This window comes from Saimiri boliviensis, chromosome 10, assembly GCF_048565385.1.
Source record: "Saimiri boliviensis isolate mSaiBol1 chromosome 10, mSaiBol1.pri, whole genome shotgun sequence".
Classification (NCBI taxonomy): Eukaryota; Metazoa; Chordata; class Mammalia; order Primates; family Cebidae; genus Saimiri; species Saimiri boliviensis.
In genome coordinates, this window is record NC_133458.1 from 63,215,178 (window position 1) to 63,238,533 (window position 23,356).

General features: G+C 37.2%; 2 protein-coding genes across 10 annotated transcripts in view; one reads left to right on the plus strand and one right to left on the minus strand.

The window, feature by feature from the left end:
* GRM3 (glutamate metabotropic receptor 3) overlaps positions 1-23,356 on the plus strand; it is a 220,627-nt gene that overhangs the window by 132,282 nt on the left and 64,989 nt on the right. For all 3 annotated transcript variants that reach the window (XM_074379348.1, XM_003921155.4, XM_039472808.2), the window contains one exon: positions 11,868-12,723. In XM_074379348.1, coding sequence (XP_074235449.1) covers positions 11,868-12,723 — 856 coding nt within the window. The remainder of the gene's footprint in view (positions 1-11,867; positions 12,724-23,356) is intronic.
* ELAPOR2 (endosome-lysosome associated apoptosis and autophagy regulator family member 2) overlaps positions 1-23,356 on the minus strand; it is a 376,613-nt gene that overhangs the window by 99,674 nt on the left and 253,583 nt on the right. The window contains exons 25-27 of one of the 7 annotated variants that reach the window (XR_012512090.1): positions 21,524-21,645; positions 17,600-17,644; positions 12,743-13,137 (exon numbers count right to left, since the gene is read on the minus strand). The exons of 2 other annotated variants lie outside the window; for them this stretch is intronic. The gene's annotated coding sequence lies outside the window, so the exon portion shown is untranslated. Of the gene's footprint in view, positions 1-12,742; positions 21,646-23,356 lie in introns of those variants that run through there. 4 more of the 7 variants (XR_012512088.1, XR_012512089.1, XR_012512091.1 and 1 more) reach the window with 4 other exon arrangements.

Consider the following 23,356-nt stretch of genomic DNA (forward strand, 5'->3'; position numbering starts at 1 on the left):
CTTACATTGCAAGTCAGGCATCTATGATGGAGGTCATGCAATGAAAAGCCAAGAATACCAACATTCCTAAAATAGCAGCAGTGTTTTATGCTATGATTATAGATTAATAGGTAAACCAATTGAAATAGGACTCTTGAAACTTTTGGTTAAACCTACAATATTTTGCCTTAATGACACACAGTTCTCTTTCCAAATTACCATTAAATATGTACATTTTTCATGGATTGATGTGTACAAGTTTAGTATTTCAATATGGAAAGAGTAACTGTTAGCAGTTTATAATAATGAATATTCATTGACTTAATGTAATAGAAGTGTTGCTACGGATCTCTGGAAAATGCAGTTGAAAACTCACAGGTTACCTTTCTAACCTTTGGGAATTTAAGAATACTCCAAAACACCTGCAGTTAAACTCCAAACAGACAATACTTCAGGAGGTTTATCAGTGGGACTCTGAACACTGAAAATGTAGTGTCACTATTTTTGACAACACCACCTGGTATATTGTGGAAATTCTTCTCTTACTAGTAACAAAGCTTTAATTGTTGCCAACACTTTGGCTTCATATTCCAATAAAGTGAACTGCAATACAGGGAAGAATTCAATAGAACCAACACCTTTAAAAATTGTACTTTAAACATAGACCACATTTCCTTGCCAAGTGGTCAGAATGGCAAAGCATCTTGAGAGATTTGCCACCACTTAATAGGGTTGAATTTTCAGGGTGTTTATCCAAGGGACTAGTTTTTTCCCAGGCGCTGTGCCTCCAATTTGGGCAGATGCCATAAGGTTCACAAATGAGGCTTCATAGAATGCAAACCAGGCAATTAAGCTTTTCCAATATGGAAAACAGATGTGGTTGAAGAAATGATCTAAAATTTGTTCAGAATTTCTCAATAAAAAAGTAACTTCCATCTACACAAAATATACATATATATTAAATACATATTACGTAAGTTTACAAAGTAGTTTTAAGAAATATCATTTATACAAGATTTAAAGGAATGTAACATCAAACAATATACCCACAAAACAAATCTGTACAGGTATCACCTTGATCTAAGATTAAATTACATTAAAAAGTAAAGGAATGTAATAATAAACGCAGGTTGGTATCATTCGGAAAATTTCAACTCCTACCAGTGGTTATTTAACTGACCCTCAGCTCTTGTTTTTACATTAAAGAAAGTTTTTATGTTATCTGTTCTAAGATGCTTCTAGGAATTTGAATATTCTTCATGTTTTCTAGAGACCTTTCTCCAACAACCATTATTATTTATGACCTGCTTTTTTCCAGGATGGATTCAAGGTGACTTCTAATGACACAAAGAGGAAAACAAATAAAAACATAAGTACTAGAGTAATTATTTGAGTAATTACTACCAATGAAATCAAATAGTTTTAAGTAGTCTCCATTTGTTTTAAAGTTCCAATACTTATATTTATATTATCAGCTTACTCAGCATTATTGAGATGACATGGTCCCTAGCTTTCGAGAACCTACAGCCTAGGTCAAATGAGTACTTTGCTCATCTGGTTGCCCTTGCCTGACTCTTTCCTTTCAAGTTGGATATCATCCACTATGCCTTTTTAAAACATAACTTTGGTCATGTCACTTCCTTAATAAAAAAAGTTTAATAGCTTTTTATCTCTTAAAGTATAAAGTTCAAAATACCTATAATTGCATATAAAATACTTAGTAGTGTCACCACAATCCCTCTATGTTTCTTTACCTTCTGCTAATCCCTATGAGGCACTGAGTACCCCAATAATAGGGAACTATATGATACTATTAAAGCAAATACACACTTTCCCATCTCTGCATTTGTGTTCTCTCTTCTATGTAAAAACCTCCTTTCTTCTTTCTCTGCCTGGAAAACTTCCACTTATTTTTCAATATCAAGTCTATATGTTACCTCTACATGGAGGTCTGTGATGACTGATCTGAGTATAATTAGTTGCTCTTCACCTGTGCTTTTGTATACATACATATCTTAAAATGTTATTATTAGCCATGTTTCTTGTTCTCCCATCAAATTACAACTTCCTGGAGCACTGTAGGGGTACACTGCTCATCCAGAAAAAAAACCAACAACAACAACAACTAGATTTTAGAATAGTGCCTGTATAATCAGCATCAATCAGAGTTTGCTGAATGAGTGACTGCTGAATTAGCCGCTATCATCCTCTCTATTGCTTCTTGAGCATTTACTATGTGCTCATCAGTGAGTTAAATGCTTCATATGTTTTCATTTAATCCTTACATAACTTCATAAACCAGGGATTACTATCATTTCCTTCTGACAGATACAGACATTGCAGCTTAAGGAGTTAAAATAACTAGCCGAAGGTCACACAGCTAGTGAGAGAAGGAGCTTCGATTCCAGTGCTGGCCTGTCTGATTCCAACCCTGTGCACTTTTGCTTCTTTTGCTTCAATACTGTTTGCTTCTATGTGTCTGACAGTTCTGTTGACGCAGACAGTAGTTAACCAGAAAACCATAAATAACACAATTGTTTTCTATAATATGGTGAATATACCTTTGCCCTAAATTATTGCCCCAAAATCTCAGAAATAAATGATAACCATTTAAAGCAATATTAAGCTATAGCCCTCAGCTCTACCCAACAGCTTTTGTCCTTTGGTTAACAACCAACAAAGAATGGCATGCATTTTATTATTGATAAGGCTATGTTTCTCTTTATTGCTACATAAGTGACTTCAGGGACCACAGAAAAATAACAAATTTGTTCAACTTGTGGCTCTGTTAAACCTTCAAGAGACATTGTCAAAAACCAATATCTGTCTCACTAAAGGATGTGTTTCTAACAGGTCTTTTGATGTCAAGTCACCCTGGAAGCCATGCTTTTTCAGGTGTTGCTGGCAAACACAAACGTGCTTGACACCAGATATGACAGACTTTTTGATCCTGTTGTTAGGAACTGGAACCTGAACCACTTCGCTTCTGTGATTTCTCCTGAAAACTAATGCATGGGGGGAAGGGGAAGGAAAGAGCAGCTGCAGACTAATTCAGTGGGCAAAATACCTTCTCATTTGTCTTGTAAGTACTTGCTAAATCTGGATGGAAACAAAGTTATTCCTGAGGTAGTTCTTGTTAGTAAGGGAACAAGCTAGGCACTTGAACATGGAGCAGCATTGTGATGGTGAGAAATACAACATCTCTTATAATATCAGTCTCTTGAAATGATATGATTTGAGGAATCCTTTGTGGTCTTCATATCATTTCAGCCTAAATGATGAGCTATGAAAACGCCAGAATGAACAATCTTACTATTTAATAAGTCCTTCAGTTTCAAATGAAGAAAATGAAAGTGTCTGAAAATCTTGGTTACAAACCACAGGAGTTGAGTGCAGTGATTTCCAGGAAGACCTGGAATGGAAAGCAGGATGACTTTGAGCCAGTTTTGAAGGTTTACGTTATGGTTAAAGGGTCCTTTGTTTGGAATGTCCATGTGAAATCACTGGGACTGAGCCACACTGTTGAATGGCAATGACCAATATGGATCTTTGACCCAAGTGTTTCCAGGGCCCATGGCACATAAGAATTGTTGACTTCTTCAGATTATACTGCATATACTGGTATTTGCTATACTTCATCATATGATTTCTTAAATCAACATTAATTCCTGGTCATTGGACACGGGCATCAATTGTTTTCATGCAAAATGTTCCCAGATGTGCTACAGGTAATGTGGCCAAAAACAAAACATAACAAAACAAAAAGGTTTACTAATCTTTTAGCAATAACAATACGATTGGCATCCTTTATAGGCAGATAACTCATCTGATGTGAACAGCTTGAATGCCTCAGGCAGTTTTCTCAACTATATACCACCTCCAGTTCCAGTTTAAAATACAAGCCAATCTGGGATTTTGTGTAGCTAATAGTGCAACTCAAATAAGCTGAATAGAAGGGGCACTGAGGTCTCTAAACATCACAACTTCTAGAACTTGTTTTATGTAATAACCTGGGATATGAGGTAGCAGATGGTTCAAAGGGCAGCAACTCAATGGTTCTCTTCCAGGCACATATATAAGCATTTAATTAAAAGAACTAAACAAAACATTCAGTGCTACATGTGTGACAAAGCAATTAAAGTGTAGACTTATTCTTAGAAGACAGCCCCAAAGAGATATGTGATTCACAGAGAATACAAAGGCAAATCCATGAAGGTTATTATCAAGTCTCCTGATCCCAGGAGAGTAGCAATGGTTTATGTTTCAAACGTATATAGTTCAGCTCTGTAAATAACATTCTTCTTGAAGGTGGGCATTTGATACCTCTTTGCCATCTGGAATTTTTGTAGCTAAGCATAAATCCTCACAAAAACTATTTATTATTGTTTCTTTTCATGTATTAGCACAAACTCAGAAGCCAATAACTGTAAAACTTTTGAAAATAATTCTCACGGTAAAAAAATCACTTTAGTGGGAAACATTTCTTTCAAATTGTACATGTGCACAGGCTTTTTGTCTTCTGTTGAAAAAGATTATTTGGCATTGTGTCAGCATGGAAGGCACAAAGCTCTGTTTGAAACTGATACATCATGTATATCCTGAATAGAAATTGTGAACAAGGAACTGATGTGGGGGCTCACAAGTGACTGATATTTTCCAGTTCGCATTCTCTTTTTTTGACGTGAAAAGAACATAGTAAACTGCCTGAGGTCTTTCTCATAGCTCATATTTTTTTTGCTCCCATGATCACAGCACCTTTCATGATAAACAATGCACAACATGTGATAAATCAACACACAGAAATAGAAGGAAACTATGTTTGCGTAATAAAAGCCATATATTAAAAATATACAGTTAATATCATACTCAGTGGTAAAAGACTGAAAGTTTATAATCAACAGAATATTGGAAGTTCCAACCCCCAGTACCTTAGAATGTGACTTTATTGAAAAATAGTGTCATTGTTATGTACTTAGGTTAGGATGAGGTCATATTGAAGTAGGGTAGGTCCCTACTTCAATATGACTGGTATTCTTATACAAAAGCAAAATTTGGATACACACACACACACACACACACACACACACACACAAACACACATCACTGAAATAAAGCATGGCACCTGGGATCCTAAAAAGAAGGCTCTATGGCTTGTTACAAAGTGTCAGGAGAAATAAAACTCCCAAATAAATTATTTAACTCAAAATTCCCATCAGTGAATGAGTATGGTTTGGAGGCCTACAGTAGTAGCATCACTCCACAGTTGTCTATTGATTGTGGGAAAAATAAAGTTTTAAACACTCCCAAAGCAAGAATAAGTGAGCAAGTGGTGTGAGTTGATTCCTGAGGGTCTAAACCAATTCCATGTTTTATGTGTTATCTCATTTTAATAAAAAAATGAATATGATTAGTTAAGGATCCATATTGTATAGTAAAATCATTTATCAGTCATATTTCAGAATAACTTCATATTGCCTGCTGGTGGCCAGCTTCCCCCCCAATGTGTGCATGTGCACATGTGTGCACACACACATATACACACAAACCCATCAATATAATTAGAAAAGGTTACATGGTAGAACAGCAAAATATCAATTCACTTATCAATCCATTTAACAAATATTATGAAGCACCTCTATCCTCTGTGAGGCATTGAGAATTCAGAGATTAACAAGAGGTCTCACTCCAGTGGAGAATTTAGCAAATAATCTTAAAACCATCACATATTTTTATTAGTACCACTAGAGAAACACAAGAAGGAATGAAAGAGGCTCAGGGAATGGGCACAGAAGTCATTCTGAAGTCACGTATTAAGAATGGTTCCTTAGAGAAGGAAGCCTTGAATGGATTAGCTGAACAGACAAGTGGTAAAGGTCATTCTGGACAGAAGGAACATCATAGTAAGTCAGAGATTCACCATAAAGTTGAGTATGTTTGTAAGGAAAAATATTGGGAAAATGGTGGCAGATGTTTAACAACCTTTAACAATGGTTTATTGGACAACTACTGCAGGTAAAGCCCATCTAAATTATACCAGCTTACAACTACAACAATGGGAAAAAGACAAAAATACTAATATTAGAACACTGCATCTGCTGGCAAACATAATCATATCTGACCAAGACCAGCATTTCTTCTTGAGCAAAAACAGTCACATCTGTGGCTTGATAGTCTACAGTGAAAACACTGCAACACCTAAGTCCTGGATAAATTCAAACCACCAAGAAAATGGGTACTTCATAGTATTTGAACATTGAAAATAAAATGACAGTACATGTTACACATGGAAAGAGCTTTTGCTAAACATCACTTACCTGTCTGCAGCCTCTCAGACCTTAGGAACTAGTTAGTTCTGCTATAAGGTCATTGCGTTTCTCACATAAATCACAAAACCAAATATGACACTGATGTTTACAGCTTGAAGCTTTCATCCTCCCCCTGGAGATTTCCCAGTAGATTCTTAGACTATCATTATTATCTCTGTCAATGGTCAGTCAGTAAACAAATGTTTATGAAGTCACCACAAAGTATAGACTGACAAATGAAAAAGTACACTTAAGGAATGATTGGTCATAGTGCTTGAATAAAGGAGTTTATGGCTTCAGAACAAAAGCAGACAATCTTTATAATATAAAATACATCATTGCATCATTATAATGAGAGGAGTCTATTACAAGCTTGGATTACAGAATGGACTGAATAAATATAGCAAAAATGAGTATAGTGAGTGGTCCCAGAATTCCTACCACTTACAGGTTCTTTGGTAAGGTCTCTCCCTATGCATTCTTTGCCTTAGTTACTCAATCTATAAAATGAGATATGGTATTATCTATTTCATAAGAATACCATGAGTGTTAAATGAGAAAAGACATCTACAACAATCAGAACAGTAGCTGGCACAAAAAAATTAGGACTATTAAAAATACTAGGGATCTTTAAAAGGTTTCCCCAAAAAAGGTAGTCTGAAACAGTAACTTAGAGAACAGGAAAACTGAAATAGCTCTTCCTTGTGCACTTTTGAGAAATTCTGAATTGGAATCTAAACAGAATAAACCACTTAATAATGCTTCTTTGACTTTATCCACCCAGATTTCTGAAACATGCTGAACTGCAATATTCAATTTTGCATTTATAATTTCATTTTTTCTAGTATTTTCTTCTTTCTTCACCTGAATAGTTTTAACTTAAATTCAGCAATTTACATATTGTTCTATATAATATCACCTTGTTTCCAGAGAGGGAACCTAGTCCTTAGAGAAAATCAAGAGACTAAGCTCTAATCTTAGCCTTTCTGCCTATTGGTTGCTAAATTTTGAAAAGTCACTTCACCCTGTGAGCTTCTGTGTCTTTACCTATAAAACAAAAGGTTTAGATCATCTTCATGGCTTCTTTCACCTTTACAATATAAGGATCTTACTGCTTATTTATACTTCTTTCAATGGTACTAATATAAATTTAATTTTAGTTAGCCACTATATATAGACTTTCTTCCAAGCTGCTGTCTCTGAGTATATTTAAGTATGTTATCCAACCCCTATCACTTTCTCTTTCCCACAAGAGTCCAAGTAATGTCACCAATAATTTACTGAAGTCATAGTCCTCTAGGCTGTAACTCTTCCTTATCTAATGGTGAAAAGATGGCTCCTGGTAAAATTCCCTCTTATTAAACCCATGCTGATTCCTAGTAATTTCCTTGTTCAGTTCTAAGTGTTTCCATGCTCTCTGTTAGCAACTTTGTTCTAGAAGATTACCAAAGCACGTCATGCTTATTTATTTATATTTCTTCTTGATTCATATATCCTGAATTTGTCATTCCTCCTTCCTTTTCATGCTGTGGGACTCCTCCCATTACGTGTTTTTCAAATATTATTGAGAGTAAATTCATAACATAAACTGAAATTTCTTCCAGAATTCATTAATGAGGACAAACTCCATTCATAAGATTACAGGCTTTTTGTTTTGTTTTGTTTTGTATTCTCTCCTACTTTTGTGTGTAGCAACCTTTTCATATTATTTGTACTGTCATTTCCATGTTAGAAACCATTCTCAATGGAGAGAATGAGAAAGCAAGAGAGATGGAGCAGCATCTTTCTTTTATTTACGTAGAACCAACTTTCCTATGTGATGATTCTGTATCTTCCTGCCACAACTTCTCCTGAAACATAATTTTAAAACAAAATAATAGCAACAACAAAAATCACTTTGCTGCATTTTCACATTCTGTGCTTTAGTGTCCCTTATTTTTATAGGCTCATGTTAATCATTTATGTTGTATATGGGGATGCCCCCAACACACATACAGACAGCACCCATTCTGTGTTGCTAGTTCATCTAAAACCAAAATCCCCCAAGTACAGCCTAGCACCTGTGGATTCTTTAGAGTTTCCATCTTCTCTTTCTTCTTGAGACGATTCTGTATTGTATGAATTATTTTTCAAGTCCTCCTGTATTCCATTTTAGAGTCTTAGTTTATGTGAAACATATCTCCACTTTTAAAATATTTTTTTCCAAAGCATATATAACTATATCCTGCTTTTCCTTCCTCCACTCTATCTAATAATAACATAATTGGGTAACTTTCATCCAAAATTTTACATTACTTCTCCATTCTAAAATAATTTTTCTTTTATCATTCAAAAATGATGTCCAGTGTAGGAGTTCCTTTATTTCTTCATGCTTTCTCAGGGGAACCATATGGCCAGTAAAGTAAGTCAAGAATATTTCGGATACCCAGGTTTTGGCAAATGAGACAGGCATCCAGTTAACAACTACCTGGATATTCCCCAACCCTAGTTTTAAATTTATGTTAAAAAGAAAGTTCCTGCTAACAGCAAGTAGGCAGTCTATGGTATATACCATAACATTGCTTCTGTTCCTCTTTCACTTTCCACCTGGATGCCTTTCTGTGTTTGAAGCCTCAGGTTTATAGTCACACAATAGAGGGTATGACTCTACTGTGAGGGACTAGCCACAGTACTAGAAGTCAAAACACTTTTATTTTGCCCATACATTTTAACCATATGACTCTGAACAAGTTTCCTCACCTAGCAGAACTGTTTTGCATTTCTAAAATAGAGATGGTAATATCCACCATAAAAGGCTTTTGTGAATAACAAAAGAAAAGAATGTTTGTGTGTTTGAGTGTGTGTGTGTATGTGTGTGTGTGTGTGCGTGTGTGTGTACATACCCAGTATATTGGTACACAGTTTTACAAGAGAACAAACATATTTTTAAATGAATAAACCAAACTAACATTCTTCTGTACAAATAAGGCTGGAGTGGATGAGAAAGATAAAGGAAAGAGACTTATAATCTACTGCTTCCCACGGTGTTTACTTTTAAGCATTTTAACCCTTACAATCTAAAGAAACTAATTTTAAAAGGAGCAGCTCACTGTGATAAAATTACTTCAACACTTCACTCCTTGATTCATTTGTATTACATGTGTTTCTAATGTAACTCTGAATATCATAAATCTAACTACATTATTACCCCATGCTATCCAATATAGGTGATACAATTGAGATAATACTTACTGTGTTCCATTCTCATGTTTCAACTCACCAAATGTGCCTCCTATCTATACAGTCAGTTGTGGTCTCCTCGTTAAACACACACACACACACACACACACACACACACACACACACACAGAGAGCATAAAATTATTCTTAAAATGATGGCAGTAATTGCTATCTGGCCCACAGACTTCCCCAAAGCTACAGCTCATTGTGCCCCTTTCCAATGCAGAGAATCTTTTCCACATTGCTGTTATTCTATGGCTAGTTCATTCTCTTGCATAGCCTGCCTTGATTGTAAACTATTCTCATCCATCCTGGAGAGATAGACATGAAGCCTATCATTAAAAAAACAAGAACTTTTTTTAAGCAGCTTCTGATTATTTCTACTCCTCTGGGAGAAGAAATTTCAGCAGTTTGGGATTGCTTCACTGTGATTCCTAGCTGCCAGAAAATAATGTCCAGATATTTTTTAGATTCTTTCATTCTGTCTCCCTGATGGGGTTCAGGTCCTGATGAATATAACTTGAAGATGAGGAAATTATTGTACCAAGAAGTGATGGTGTCTCCAGTGCTAGCCAGAAACTTCATAACAAAGTCAGGCCTATGCACAGACAGGGCTCCTATCACCAAGTCTTCCATAGTGGTACAAAAATCCAATGGAAGCCAGGCACTTATTCTAGAAGTAATAACAGTACCTGTTCGGTGACACTTGCCATTTCAATCAGGCTGAGTGAAGCAATATTCTTATGCCTAAATAAGTCAGTACAGGCCATTTTGTCCAGAGTCTCCGAGTCCTGAAAAGAAAAAAAAAAAGAGATATATAATACATTAGCCTTTACCGCTTCATCCACCCATTCACCTCCATTCTCTTGAATTCAAGACTACTAAATGCAAGAAACATTTGGGGTTTTAAGTTTGCATTACATTGTGTGTTAAGCCCAGGATTTCTAGCTGTTTTATTTGCAGTTGAGAGGTAGCAGGATTGGAAAACATACAGAAAATATTTGTGATAGCTCTGAACTATATCTAGTGTTGGTCTTAATAGCAGACCAGATCTCCAACAACATGCTGTGTAGCTGTGAATGAACTTGGCTGTTGGTTTCTCTTATCAGATGAAATGATGATTAATCGGGGCTCAGATGTCAGTTGTTTTATGGTGCTTTTGCTCTTTGCTAAGAGCTGCCTACTTCAAGCTGTGCTTCCTACATGTCAAATGTAAACGTGAAACCACAATTTCCAAAAGGAAAAATTTCAAAGTACTAATATTTATGCCAATGTAAATAGAGCATACTGTAATATTCAATGTCATTTCTGATTAAAATCCACTTAGTATGTTATATAATTTAACTTAAGTCAGTATAAAGAACTGTCCTATATGATGTAGCCAGGAGAAATTCTTTTTAAAACATTATTATTCAATACACATATAATCTATTTAGATATTATAAATACATACTTCTGCAAATACTCTATGCATAAAATGCTCCTCAATAAAAAAATGTCATTTTCCTTTTTATTCTATGATAAATATTATTGATAGCTCAATTATAAAAAGTTTAAATCTCTGATTTAGAATTAGCTTTAAATACTTGGAAGTAGGTGGTCTGTTCTTAATACCTTTTTGTTTGATTTTTTAATAAAAAGTAACATAAAAACAGCATTTTTGTATGATTTGTTTTCACCGAAAGACATTTTTAAAAACAAAAAGAAAGTAAAGAAAATGTTCGTCAAGATTTTCAGGAGTTTAGAAAACTGTATGCCTAAAATGTTGGGTGGACTAAATAGAATTGATTTTTTTTTTTTTTTTTTTTTTGCCTAACCTAGATGATAAATGTCTAATTTGGACTGTCCATGTGGCATGCAGTTCCCAAATTAAACTCTTTCAGAGACTGCTGTTTTTAGCAAAAGAGGGGGAAGTGAGAATTAGACAACACCCTTGCTCTTTCTATACAAGTGCAGCCAAGTTGTCTAAAATTCGACTCTGGCCAATTCACTGTATAGCTCATTGCTTGAGCTGTAGCAGGACCCCAGAAATTTAAAGCAACCACACTGAAAGCCCCTGAACGGGGTTTATGCTAGTCTAGAGTCTCGCACAGAGTGAAGAAGACAGTGTGGTACCCTTCCCATGTCTCTACTCCGCCCCATCCTGAAGCAGAAACTACGTGTGTGAGACCAGCTCCCTAGCGTCCAAAATAGAGAATCCAAGGAAGCATCCCACATTTATCTCGAGATCTATCAAAAAAGTGTAACGATTTAGAGTAGAGGGGGAAAGAGAGTCAGTAAAAGGTGTAGATGGTATTATTTATTTTCACCTGCAGTCACTTACCTCTGGGTTTCTAACAAAGGTCCTTCTTCTGCCTCCTCCAGGTGGCAAATCTGCTGCGGCTCTTCCAGATCCCTCAGATCAGCTACGCGTCCACCAGCGCCAAACTCAGCGACAAGTCACGCTACGATTACTTTGCCAGGACCGTGCCCCCGGACTTCTACCAGGCCAAAGCCATGGCCGAGATCTTGCGCTTCTTCAACTGGACGTACGTGTCCACGGTGGCCTCCGAGGGTGACTACGGCGAGACGGGGATCGAGGCCTTCGAGCAGGAAGCCCGCCTGCGCAACATCTGCATCGCCACGGCGGAGAAGGTGGGCCGCTCCAACATCCGCAAGTCCTACGACAGCGTGGTCCGAGAGCTGCTGCAGAAGCCCAACGCGCGCGTCGTGGTGCTCTTCATGCGCAGCGACGACTCGCGGGAGCTCATTGCCGCGGCCAGCCGCGCCAACGCCTCCTTCACCTGGGTGGCCAGCGACGGCTGGGGCGCGCAGGAGAGCATCGTCAAGGGCAGCGAGCACGTGGCCTACGGCGCCATCACCCTGGAGCTGGCCTCGCAGCCCGTCCGCCAGTTCGACCGCTACTTCCAGAGCCTCAACCCCTACAACAACCACCGCAACCCCTGGTTCCGGGACTTCTGGGAGCAGAAGTTCCAGTGCAGCCTCCAGAACAAGCGGAACCACAGGCGCGTCTGCGACAAGCACTTGGCCATCGACAGCAGCAACTACGAGCAAGAGTCCAAGATCATGTTTGTGGTGAACGCGGTGTATGCCATGGCCCACGCCCTGCACAAAATGCAGCGCGCCCTCTGTCCCAACACTACCAAGCTTTGCGATGCTATGAAGATCCTGGATGGGAAGAAGCTGTACAAGGATTACTTGCTGAAAATCAACTTCACGGGTAAGCAAAGAACCTTTAAACATCTTCTGTGGTGCAAACAGGTGAAATCAAGCAGGAATCAAATGCCTCTGTGCTCAACCCAGAAATAATTGTTTCAGAGTCATAAAAAGGGTTCAAAGTGTTAACCAAATATTGCAGGAAGCATTAGGATGGTTCTCTATTTATTTCTGAATGAACATCTTGGCTGGTACACGACATGGCAATGAAAGGCGCCCCAGGCTGGGCTGACAGCCCACTGTGGTAGCTCCCTAGATTAGGGCCAGGCTAGATTTGAGCTCTTTGTTGTTGTTGGCTGCAGGATTATGGTATGTGTGATATGGGCATTTAATCTTCTTTAGCAGAACTGCAAACTCTCTAGGGAACATGAACTTCCAAGCCTTCCTTGTGGGTGATTTGAGCAAAAGAATCTCATAACTTTCACAGTGGGTGAGAGAGAGAGAGAAAACCAAAACAAAAACAAAAAAAGTCACTGTTTTCCCAGAGTGTAATTAGGGGCAAAACAGAAAAGATGCCCAGACCATTGTGATTTCTAGGCATTCAGTTTACTTTTCTGCTATACAGAAACATTTATATATCATTAATAGTTGGGGATTTTCTCAAATTATGTTAGGAAACAAAACTTTTTCTGTGAGCTTCCATACAGGCAGGTTGAAGACTAATTGAAGTCATTATAATAGCATAGTGAGCATATTAAGGTGCATTCGAAGTGGCTTTTGCTGCCTCTTTATTTATTTCTAAATATATTCTAAATATTTCTAACTACAATATTAAATTGAATGCATTATTACATAAAATATGCAAAATCTTTAGTTCTACATTCTCTACTAGGGTACATGGGATATTGGTTTATTAAGGCACTGGTTCTGTGTACTATAGCTTAATCCCAAATCATAAAATAGTAACATTTTGGGGCACAAAGATTTTGATGCCAGAAACATTACAATAATAACATGCTTTCATCAATCTAAATTACTAATACCTCTCATGCATTCTAGTATGCACAGTGTGTAGTCTGCTTCAATGGAGTTACCCTCCAAGACCTGAAAGTTTATCTGCTCAAGTCATACTACCATTGGTGCGAATGGCAGTTCTCCTCATCTCACTTATAAGTGGTCACTCGGAAGTCAAGTGGTCTATGAAATCACAGGCAGTAATGAAAAAAAGACCTCATGACCACTGGCTTCTAATCCATAATTCTTACCTGTAAGGTAGCCTTGAAAATAAGCACAAAAATTACCAGTCTGCCTTTCGGATATCTTTTTTTATTTCCCCAGAGAGGGCCAAAAGTAGTCAAAATCAATTAATTTAGTAATTCCTGCTATTCATCTGATGGATACCACTTCTTACCATTAGAATGACTACTAAAAGTGGTAAGGATTAAACTTTTTCTGTGCCCTGTATTTCCATGAGTGTATTTCATATAGAAATTTTTTTAAAAAAAGACAAGGAGTAATAAATCAGCATTCATCCCCAAACCCCAGATCAGTTCCTATTGACACTTCTTAAAAATGAGAATGGACCTTGGAGTCAGTAAAAAAAAAAATTATCTTTACTCTAAAAGTAAATGAACTCTCAGGTATTCATAAAAGGCATCTGCAATGCACTTAATTCTTAAAGATGAATAAGAATTCAGCATATACTCCACATCAGACTACCCTTCAGGGTATTATTTATCTTTATTCACCACTTATATTAATTAACATTGTTATTCTAGTTCATTCCTTACTTCTGAGTATGCAAATATACAAATATATTCACTCATCAACAGCTAAAATGAAAGGAACTCTTAGAATTCAAAGAGCCTTTGCAAGGTGATTTATGTAATCAAAACATGTTCCTTCATTCCAGTGACTTCTTGGGTCTAAAAAGGCAAAGAAACGTAAAGAAATAAGACCATCATCTGGATAAACAAAACAAAACAAAAGTATCTTCTTTTTGTCTGTCTTGTTCAATTACTCGTTTCAAGTCTACCATTCAGTTTGGCTGTGCAAACCTGACCACAAAATGCTATTTTAGCCTTCTCAATTTGTCAGACATTACTAGTCATTCTCCATCTCTGAAGAGAGTAGGAGGGTGAAAAACAAATTTAAACTGCATATAAGAGGGAATTTAGACCAGCCACAAGGTAAATATTCTTAGCAGTGAGAATTGGACAAGAAAACACATTACTAAGGGAGCATACCAAGATGCTAAGTTAGCTAACTAGTACCTGTAAAAAATAAGTCAAGAAACTGACGATAATAATAGAATGCAGATTTCAGTTTACAGTAACCTGTATATGACTAAATATATGTATATTTTTAACTCAGATCTAGGTAAAAGATTATAAGTATGTATGCATTATTACTGCTTTAAGATTGAGATGCACTATGGAATATTTTTTCCTAGCTATTGAAAAGCAGATTTGTTTTACTTTTGTTCTGAAACAGTATCTTTGTTTTTCTAACTTGAATATTGTGGCAATAAACTAGGCACAATAGTACACACTTAGCCGACACTAAACAATCTGTTTAATTAGGTTGAAAAAGTCTTCTGGCCATTTGCATGCACTCAATACATTTACTCCCAGGTTCTTCTGACAAGGGACACTTTTAGCCAATTCTCTAACAGCTCTCATCATTATAAGATTAAAAAACTAGGCCTCCTGAGAATTTTAAAATGGATTAAAATACTCCCTGGTGCTCTGGTGTGTTCCCACTAGCTAATTACAGCATTGGTCAACTCACCATGAATCTTGTTTGAAGCTGACCCAGTTTAAATATTACTTTTGCAAAACAGATTTTTAGAACTATGCCTTGCTAAAGATTATTCTAAGTAATAATCTCTCCTGGCATAGGATCTAACCGCTGTCCAGGTCTCTAGGCTTATCTCCAGCTGTATGCTCCACATTCACTCTTCCTTCCATTAACACTATTTGCAGTTGCCTGAACACACCATGCTTCTATTTTGCCTGTATACTTTCTGTGAATGCTAGTTTTCATCTACAAGACTCTCTCCCCACTCCCACCTGCCTTATCTGGCACCTTCAGATACTCTTGTGTCTCTTCGAGATTCAATTTAATTAATAATTCCTTTTAGAATCATTCCTACACTTTCCAAAGTATAGGAAGGGTCATTGGTCTCAGTTTGGGACATTCCTATACTGTCCCAAACTGAGATGAATGCCCCTTCTCATTTCCATATCAATCTGGGATTTTGCCTTCCTTCACACTTTTATCCAATCCACCAAAATCTCTGTTGGCTCTACCTGCAAAATAGATCCAGAATCTGATCACTTATCATCATCTCAACTGCTACCATCCTGGTCCACACCACCATTTCTAGCCTCTATTTCTGTGATACTCTACTAATTGATTTATTCTTGCCTACCTCCAACCTAGCTCCCATAATCTATTCTCTACATGATAGCCAGGATGCCCAATTAAAATCTAAGTCAGACAATGTCCTTCCTCTACTCAGAACCACTTGAGTTCCCTTGTTTTGCTCATAGTAGAAGTCAGCATCTCCTGGCCAGCCCCACCTGCTCTGCCCATACCTATCCTTACTGCTCTCCTGTCCTCACCTTTTACTCTCCTTCTTTCTCACTTCACTCCAGTCACCCTTGTTTCCAACATTAGGGCTTTTCCACTGCCAGTTCTCTCTGCCTATATTGCCCCTATCCCAGATATTTCTGTGGTTAACCATTCCCCTACTTCTTTCAAGTCATCATTTAAATGTTATCTTCTCAATGTGACCTACTCTGGCCATTCTTAACAGTCCAATGCATTACCCTCAACCCCCACTACAGCTGCCCCTATTTCCCTTGTAACCTGCTCTACTTTTTGTTTTTTACGCCGTGATTTTTCCCCTTCCATCGTACTACATCATCTATTACTTTCATATTTATTCTTTATTGTTTGATCTTCACACTAGAATATAAGCACCCAAAAACAGAAATCATTATCAGTTTTGTTTCAGAATGCATCCCAAGCATAATAGGTGCACAGTAAATATTTGTTCATTGTGAATAGCACTTAACACCCAAACTTATGTTTTCTTCTCTATCTTTATTACTAGATTGTGGGCTCTTTCAAGGCATAGCACATATATTTCCTATCTGTTCTCAAATACTTAGCATGGTTTCTGGTAGAGAGCAGGCATTATATAAATGTTTATAGAAGGAATGAGGAATTATAAAAACAACCAGTTGATTTATAATATGATGACTTTGGAAAAATTTAAATGTATAAATTTTGTTCATTAACAAAGGAATGTCAAGAAAGAAAAGTGTATGACTTCTGGCGTGGCTTGCTTTTACCTCCTTTAGTTATATTCTATGATTTCTTTTGAGATAAATAAAACCAAATATCATTAAAGCTGCAAAAGACCCATCACCATTTTATAGATGAATCCCCAGAATTGGAAGTGGTTTGTACAAGGTCATTCAGCTGGTTAGTAACAGAGGCCAGGACTGAAATTTATGTCACCTGAACCCAGTGCTGCTTTTCTATCTGCAGCACTGGGAAATTGATATATTCGATCCCAAACATCTACCACAGTTTCTGGTACACTCTAAATATTAATGAAATGCTACCGAAGGAAGGAGAGATAATCAATATGTTTATAATATGTTTTCTTTTTGTTTCTTTTAAAGATACCTTTAATGCTTCTGGTCCACTTTCTCAGTTGACACAAAGGTGGTTCATCAAACACCCAAACTTTGAAAGCTGAGCCTTGGATTCCAAACCTTAGTATACTTAAAAATAAATAAAGCTTCAAATCATTTTTAATCGGTCAATAAAATTGTTTCCATGTGTAAGAGTCATGTCATCCAGAATCCTAAAGTAAATATTTAAATGAGAATTATGTTTAGTGTCATATGAACTTTCAAACTTACTTTGAGTAAATTTCATGAGTTCATGATGTAAAAGGAAAACTTAAACTATGCAATACAGTTAAGGAAAAGGAAGTAGAAAGGTCTATGAAACATCTAAAGAAATGGGATATCACTGTGATTGTGCTCATAGTACAGTACATTCTCTCACTTTTTATCCTGAGACCAGTTCCAGAAAGTCAAATAGAATAAAATCATTGAGTTACAAAAGGCCTTCCTCAAAGATGAGCTTGCCCCTACTTCTCACTTGACAGAGGTGAAAATTCAGGATGTCAGCATTATTATCTTCACTTACTGAAGCACACAAAAGTGAACTCAACTGTCAGGGTGATGTGGTAACCAGAGTACACCCAATTTGAAGGAAAAAAGAAAGAGCTTCCCTTTGCTAAACGTAACTACTGGAGGTGCCCCGGGACACATCCAATGTCACACAGGTATTGTCTCAGGAATAACATTTATGCCATTCCTCTCTGCAATTTTCAGGGTTAGGCTAAACTGTCTGAGAATGGAGAAATTGAGAACTTGACATAAAAGAAAATTCATCCAAGTTCACATAATGAATAAGTGACAGAGTAAACTGTCCAGGTCCCGATTTAGTCATTCATTCCACAGAGACGTTTAGATATCATGCTGGGACCTGAGGACTCAACACTAAACAAGACAGATGCAGTCCCTGCTTCGTGGAGTTTACACTAGCATTTAACCACCAAAAACAATTCTAAAGTATAAAAGCATTATTATTATGGCCTACACTATTAGGGTGTTACCCTAGGATTTTTGTTCTGCTTTGGTTCAGATTGGGAAATGATTATGTATCTTACGCCCAGAAAAGATCTAGGATACCTGAAGAAATCTTACTCCTAAGGCTTCTTATATGTGAAGAGGACAATTCCCTGTTCCTAATGGACTGGTGATCATAACAGGACTGAACAGCATGCACGGCTAAGCTAAGACGGTTTTCTTTTTTTATTTGTTTGCTTGGTTGGATTAGTTAGTTGGTTGCTTTTTTCTTTTTTCTTCTTTTTTTTTTTTTTTTTTTTTTCCAGTACTAGTGAAGAGACAGACTACTGAGATCAGAGACCTAGAACCTGGTGGAGACAGGCCAGCCTTGTTCTTATGTTTACAATTTTCTACACCTGGAAGAGGGGCAGAGGCAGAAAATGGGTAGTCCAGCCTTGCCACCCTACTCACCTCTGTGTCTGACTCATCCAATAGGAACAAGGATGGCTCCTGGTTGGAACTATAATCACAGAGCACGGGCCAGGAAGGGCAGATTTTCTGGGACGCTGCACTACAAGGAATAACGTTTTAGCTGGCCCCAACCCAGCAAGGCTCTCCTCTTGAAAAGTACAGGGCCATCCAAGGCACAGTGAGGAAGCCAAAATGGTAATGGCCACATCTTTAGATGAATGGGCTTTGAAGTTCCTAAAAGAGCAAACTGCTCTTGATCTTGCTTCCTCCCCTGGAACATTTGTAGTTCCCACAAAAGCACAGAAACTTGTTCCAGCTCTGCTGATCAAAAGCATTTCCAAAATGTAAAGATAAATATCCTGTACTTCTTTCTTCCCCTTTCTCTCTGGTCAGCTTCCTGGGGTCACAAGAATAAGATTTAAACCCCAAAGGGCACCACTAATGTGGTCACTTATTTGTTTATGCACCGTGCATCTATGCTTTGGTGTCTTAGAGGCTTGAGAAATTATTCCCATTTTAAGGTCATTCAGTGGAGAACAGGAGCCTCTAGGAAACCTAATTTTCCACTTAGGCCTGTCTTTTTGCTGCTGCTTATTATTTTTACTATTATCATTATAGTTGCTATTATTGTCATTGTTATTTAATAATCCCTAATTTGTTATGATTCATTTAAGCATCCTGTCTGTGAGGCAGAAAAAAGTGATCATCCCGAATGAAGTATGAAATAAATGGATTGTGCCACCCTGATAGTCAGAAAAAAGTACAATAAATATACAATCTCCTTGATATTTTGAGTCTTTTTGGACACTGTGGTATATTTACAGGAATATCACTTGCAAAGGTATCTGGAGATTGGAAAAAAATATTCTAAGCCTTTTATTTTTAGATTGGAACTAAAAAAAATAAAAATAACTAAAATAAATCAGTTGACTTTATCTATGTTCCTTTCAAGATATCTTGTATTATCCCACAACAACATAGACTTCCAAAGGTTTCTAATCTCTGGAAACTTTGTCATAGCTGAGTTTCAAAGCACATGTTTTTCCCACTTCTGTATACCTTTATGCTATTACTCATCCTCAGCGGGACACTAGGAAGCCAACATAGAGAAAGGAAGTATTTTTAATGGGTTCAGAAAAGCTATCAGATTGTTGTACTCACCAGGATAGCAACCACATACTGAAATAGAGGGATGTTCTCTAAAGAACTTTAAAAGATTATACTGTTATCCAATGCAACAAGAGAGAATGGGGAGTCCATCCTAAAGTTGAGTTTAGTAAGCCTTCACAGAAATGTAGCAAAATTCCATGAACAATGAGCGTACATCCTAAAAATTAAGGATATTGACGTTATACATCAGCTCTGAGGAGAAGGCATTGAGAAAATGGCTAAAGAATTTGAAGACTGGTCACCATTTTCACCTGCCTCTTAACGTAAACACTTAGCAGGGGCCCACAATGCTCCTTATCACTTCATGTGACATCAGCAGGCAAGGTTCACTAGTCAGTCTTTATGTTTCTTCCCCGAACCCCTAGCACTGTTCCTGGGGCTACTGTACCTACACTCCAAACTATGATAATCAAAGGATTCATTCCACTGTCTAAAGTACCAGTTTGTTAACGTGGCAGAGTCCCCAGAAGTTATAGTAATAACATTCCAGAATATTCAAAGATTTAATTCTATTTTTTCTTTAAGAAAAAAAAATTTTCTTGCACAGAATTGACCATAATTTAAATTTGCAACATAACATCTCAACTACCAACTATAAAATCATATTCATACACACAAAGCTGCTGGACGAAGTATGATTAGATGTTCTAAGATTGCCATTAACATTAACTTACCACTTGACCATTCATTCTTCCTAGCACACAAGAAGTAAAGTAACAAAAGTTTGTCAAATATATCTTTTTTAAACTAAGGCAGTTTAATGTATTACTTTAAACAGACACTTTGGAAAAGATGATAATTGCTCTTTTAGTTTTAGAATGGGGTTGACTCATACAGAACCCAAGTGTAGAAGGGTAGTTTAAGAGCCATTGGTCTAAGTTATTTATTATCATTATCATTATCATTATCATTATCATTATTTTATTTATTTACTTTTAAGACAGAGTCTCACTCTGTCACCCAGCCTGGAGTGCAGTAGCTTGATGTCAGCTCAATACAACCTCCTCCTCCCAGATTCAAGAGATTCTCCTGCGTCAGCCCCCTGAGTAGCTGGGATTACAGATGCCTGCCACCATGCCCAGCTAATTTTTGTATTCTTAGTAGAGACGGGGTTTCACCACGTTGGCCAGGCTGGTCTCAAACTCCCAACATTGTGATCCACCTGCCTTGGCCTCCCAAAGTGTAGAGATTACAGGTGTGAGCCACCACGCCTGGCCATTTATTTAATTTTAATTTTATTTTATTTTATTTTAAGTTCTGGGATACACGTGCAGAACTTACAGGTTTGTTACATAGGTAAATGTGTGCCATGGTGGTTTGCTGCACCTATCAACACATCACCTAGATATTAAGCCCCATATGCATTAGCTATTAATCTTGATGTTCTCCCTCCTCCCACATCCCTGACAGGCCATAGTGGGTGTTGTTCTCCTCCCTGTGCCCATGTGTTTTCATTGTTCAGCTCCCACTTGTAAGTGAGAACATGTGGTGTTTGGTTTTCTGTTCCTGTGTTAGTTTGCTGAGGATAATGGCTTCCAGCTCCAACCATGTCTCTGCAAAGGATACGATCTTGTTCCATTTTATGGCCGCATAGTATTCCATGGTGTATATGTACCACATTTTCTTGATCCAGTCTATCATCGATGGGCATGTGGGTTGGTTCCATGTCTTTGCTATTTTGAATAGTGCTGCAATAGACAGATGATTTATGTTCCTTTGGGTATATACCCAGTAATGAGATTGCTGGATCAAATGGTATTTCTCGTTCAAGGTTTTTGAGGAATCACCACACTGTCTTCCACAATGGTTGATCTAGGGTTTACATTCCCACCAATAGTGTAAAAACATTTCCATTTCTTCACAGCCTTGCCAGCATCTGCTGTTTCTTGACATTTTAATCATGTTTGTTAAGAAGTTTAAGTACCTTGTAGATTCTGGATATTAGCCCTTTGTCAGATGAATAGATTGCAAAAATTTTCTCCCATTCTGTACGTTGTCTATTCACTTTGAGAATAGTTTCTTTTGCTGTGCAGAAGCTCTTTAGTTTAATTAGATCTCATTTGTCAATTTTTATTTTTGTGGCAATTGCTTTTGATGTTTTAATCATGAAATTTTTGCTCGTTCCCATGTCCTGAATTGTATTGCCTAGTTTTTTTCCCTCAGGTTTTTATAGTTTTGGGGTTTACATTAAATTATTTAATATATTTAGAGTTAATTTTTATATAAGGTACAAGGAAGGGATCTCATTTTAATTTTTTGCATATGGCTAGCCAGTTTTCCCAGCACCATTTATTAAAGAGGGAATCCTTTCCCCATTGCATCTTTTTGTCAGGTTCTTTAAAGATCAGATGATTGTTGATGTCTGGTCTTATTTCTGAAATCTCTGTTCTGTTCCATTGGTCTATGTATCTGTTTTTGTACCAGTACAATGCTGTTTGGGTTACTGCAGCCTTTTAGTATAGTTTGAAGTCAGGTAGCAAGATGTTCTTTTTGATTAAGACTATCATGGCTATATGGGCTCTTTTTTTGGTTCCATATGAAATTTAAAGTAGTTTTTCCAAATTCTGTGAAGAATGCTGATGGTAATTTAATGAGAATAGCACTGAATCTATAAATTACTTTGGTCATTGTGGCCATTTTTATGATATTGGTTCTTCCTATCCATGAGTATGGAATGCTTTTTCATTTGATTGTGTTCTCTCTTATTTCTTTGAGCAATGGTTTGTAGTTCTCTAATTTGTTTTGACTGTGTACCCACCCAAATCTCATCTTAAACTGTAGCTCTATAATTTCCATGTATCATGGAAGGGACTCAATGGGAGGTAATTGAATCATGGGGGAAGGTCTTTTCCATGCTGTTCTCATGATAATTAATAAGTCTCATGAGATCTGAAGGTTTTATAAAAGGGCAGGTCCCTGTGAATGATCTTTTGGCTGCCACCATGTAAGACATGACTTTGTTCCTCCTTTGCCTTCTGCCATGATTGTAAGGCTTTCTCACCTATGTGGAACTATGAGTCCATTAAACATCTTTTTCTTTATAATTACCCATTCTCAGGTATGTCTCATTAGCAGCATGAAAACAAACTAATACAGTAAGTTGGTATCAGTAGAGTAGGGTGCTGCTCTAAAGATACCTGAAAATGTGGAAGTGACTTTGCAACTGAGTAAAAAGCAGATGTTGGAACAGTTTGGAGGGCTTAGAAGAAGACAGGAAAATGTGGGAAAGTTTGGAACTTCCTGCAGACTTGTTGAATGGTTTTGACCAAAATGCTGTTAGTTATATGGACAATGAAATCTAAGTTGAGGAGGTCTCAGATGGAGATGAGGAACTTGTTGGAAACTGGAGCAAAGGTGACTCCTGTTACGTTTTAGCAAACAGACTGGCAGCATTTTGCC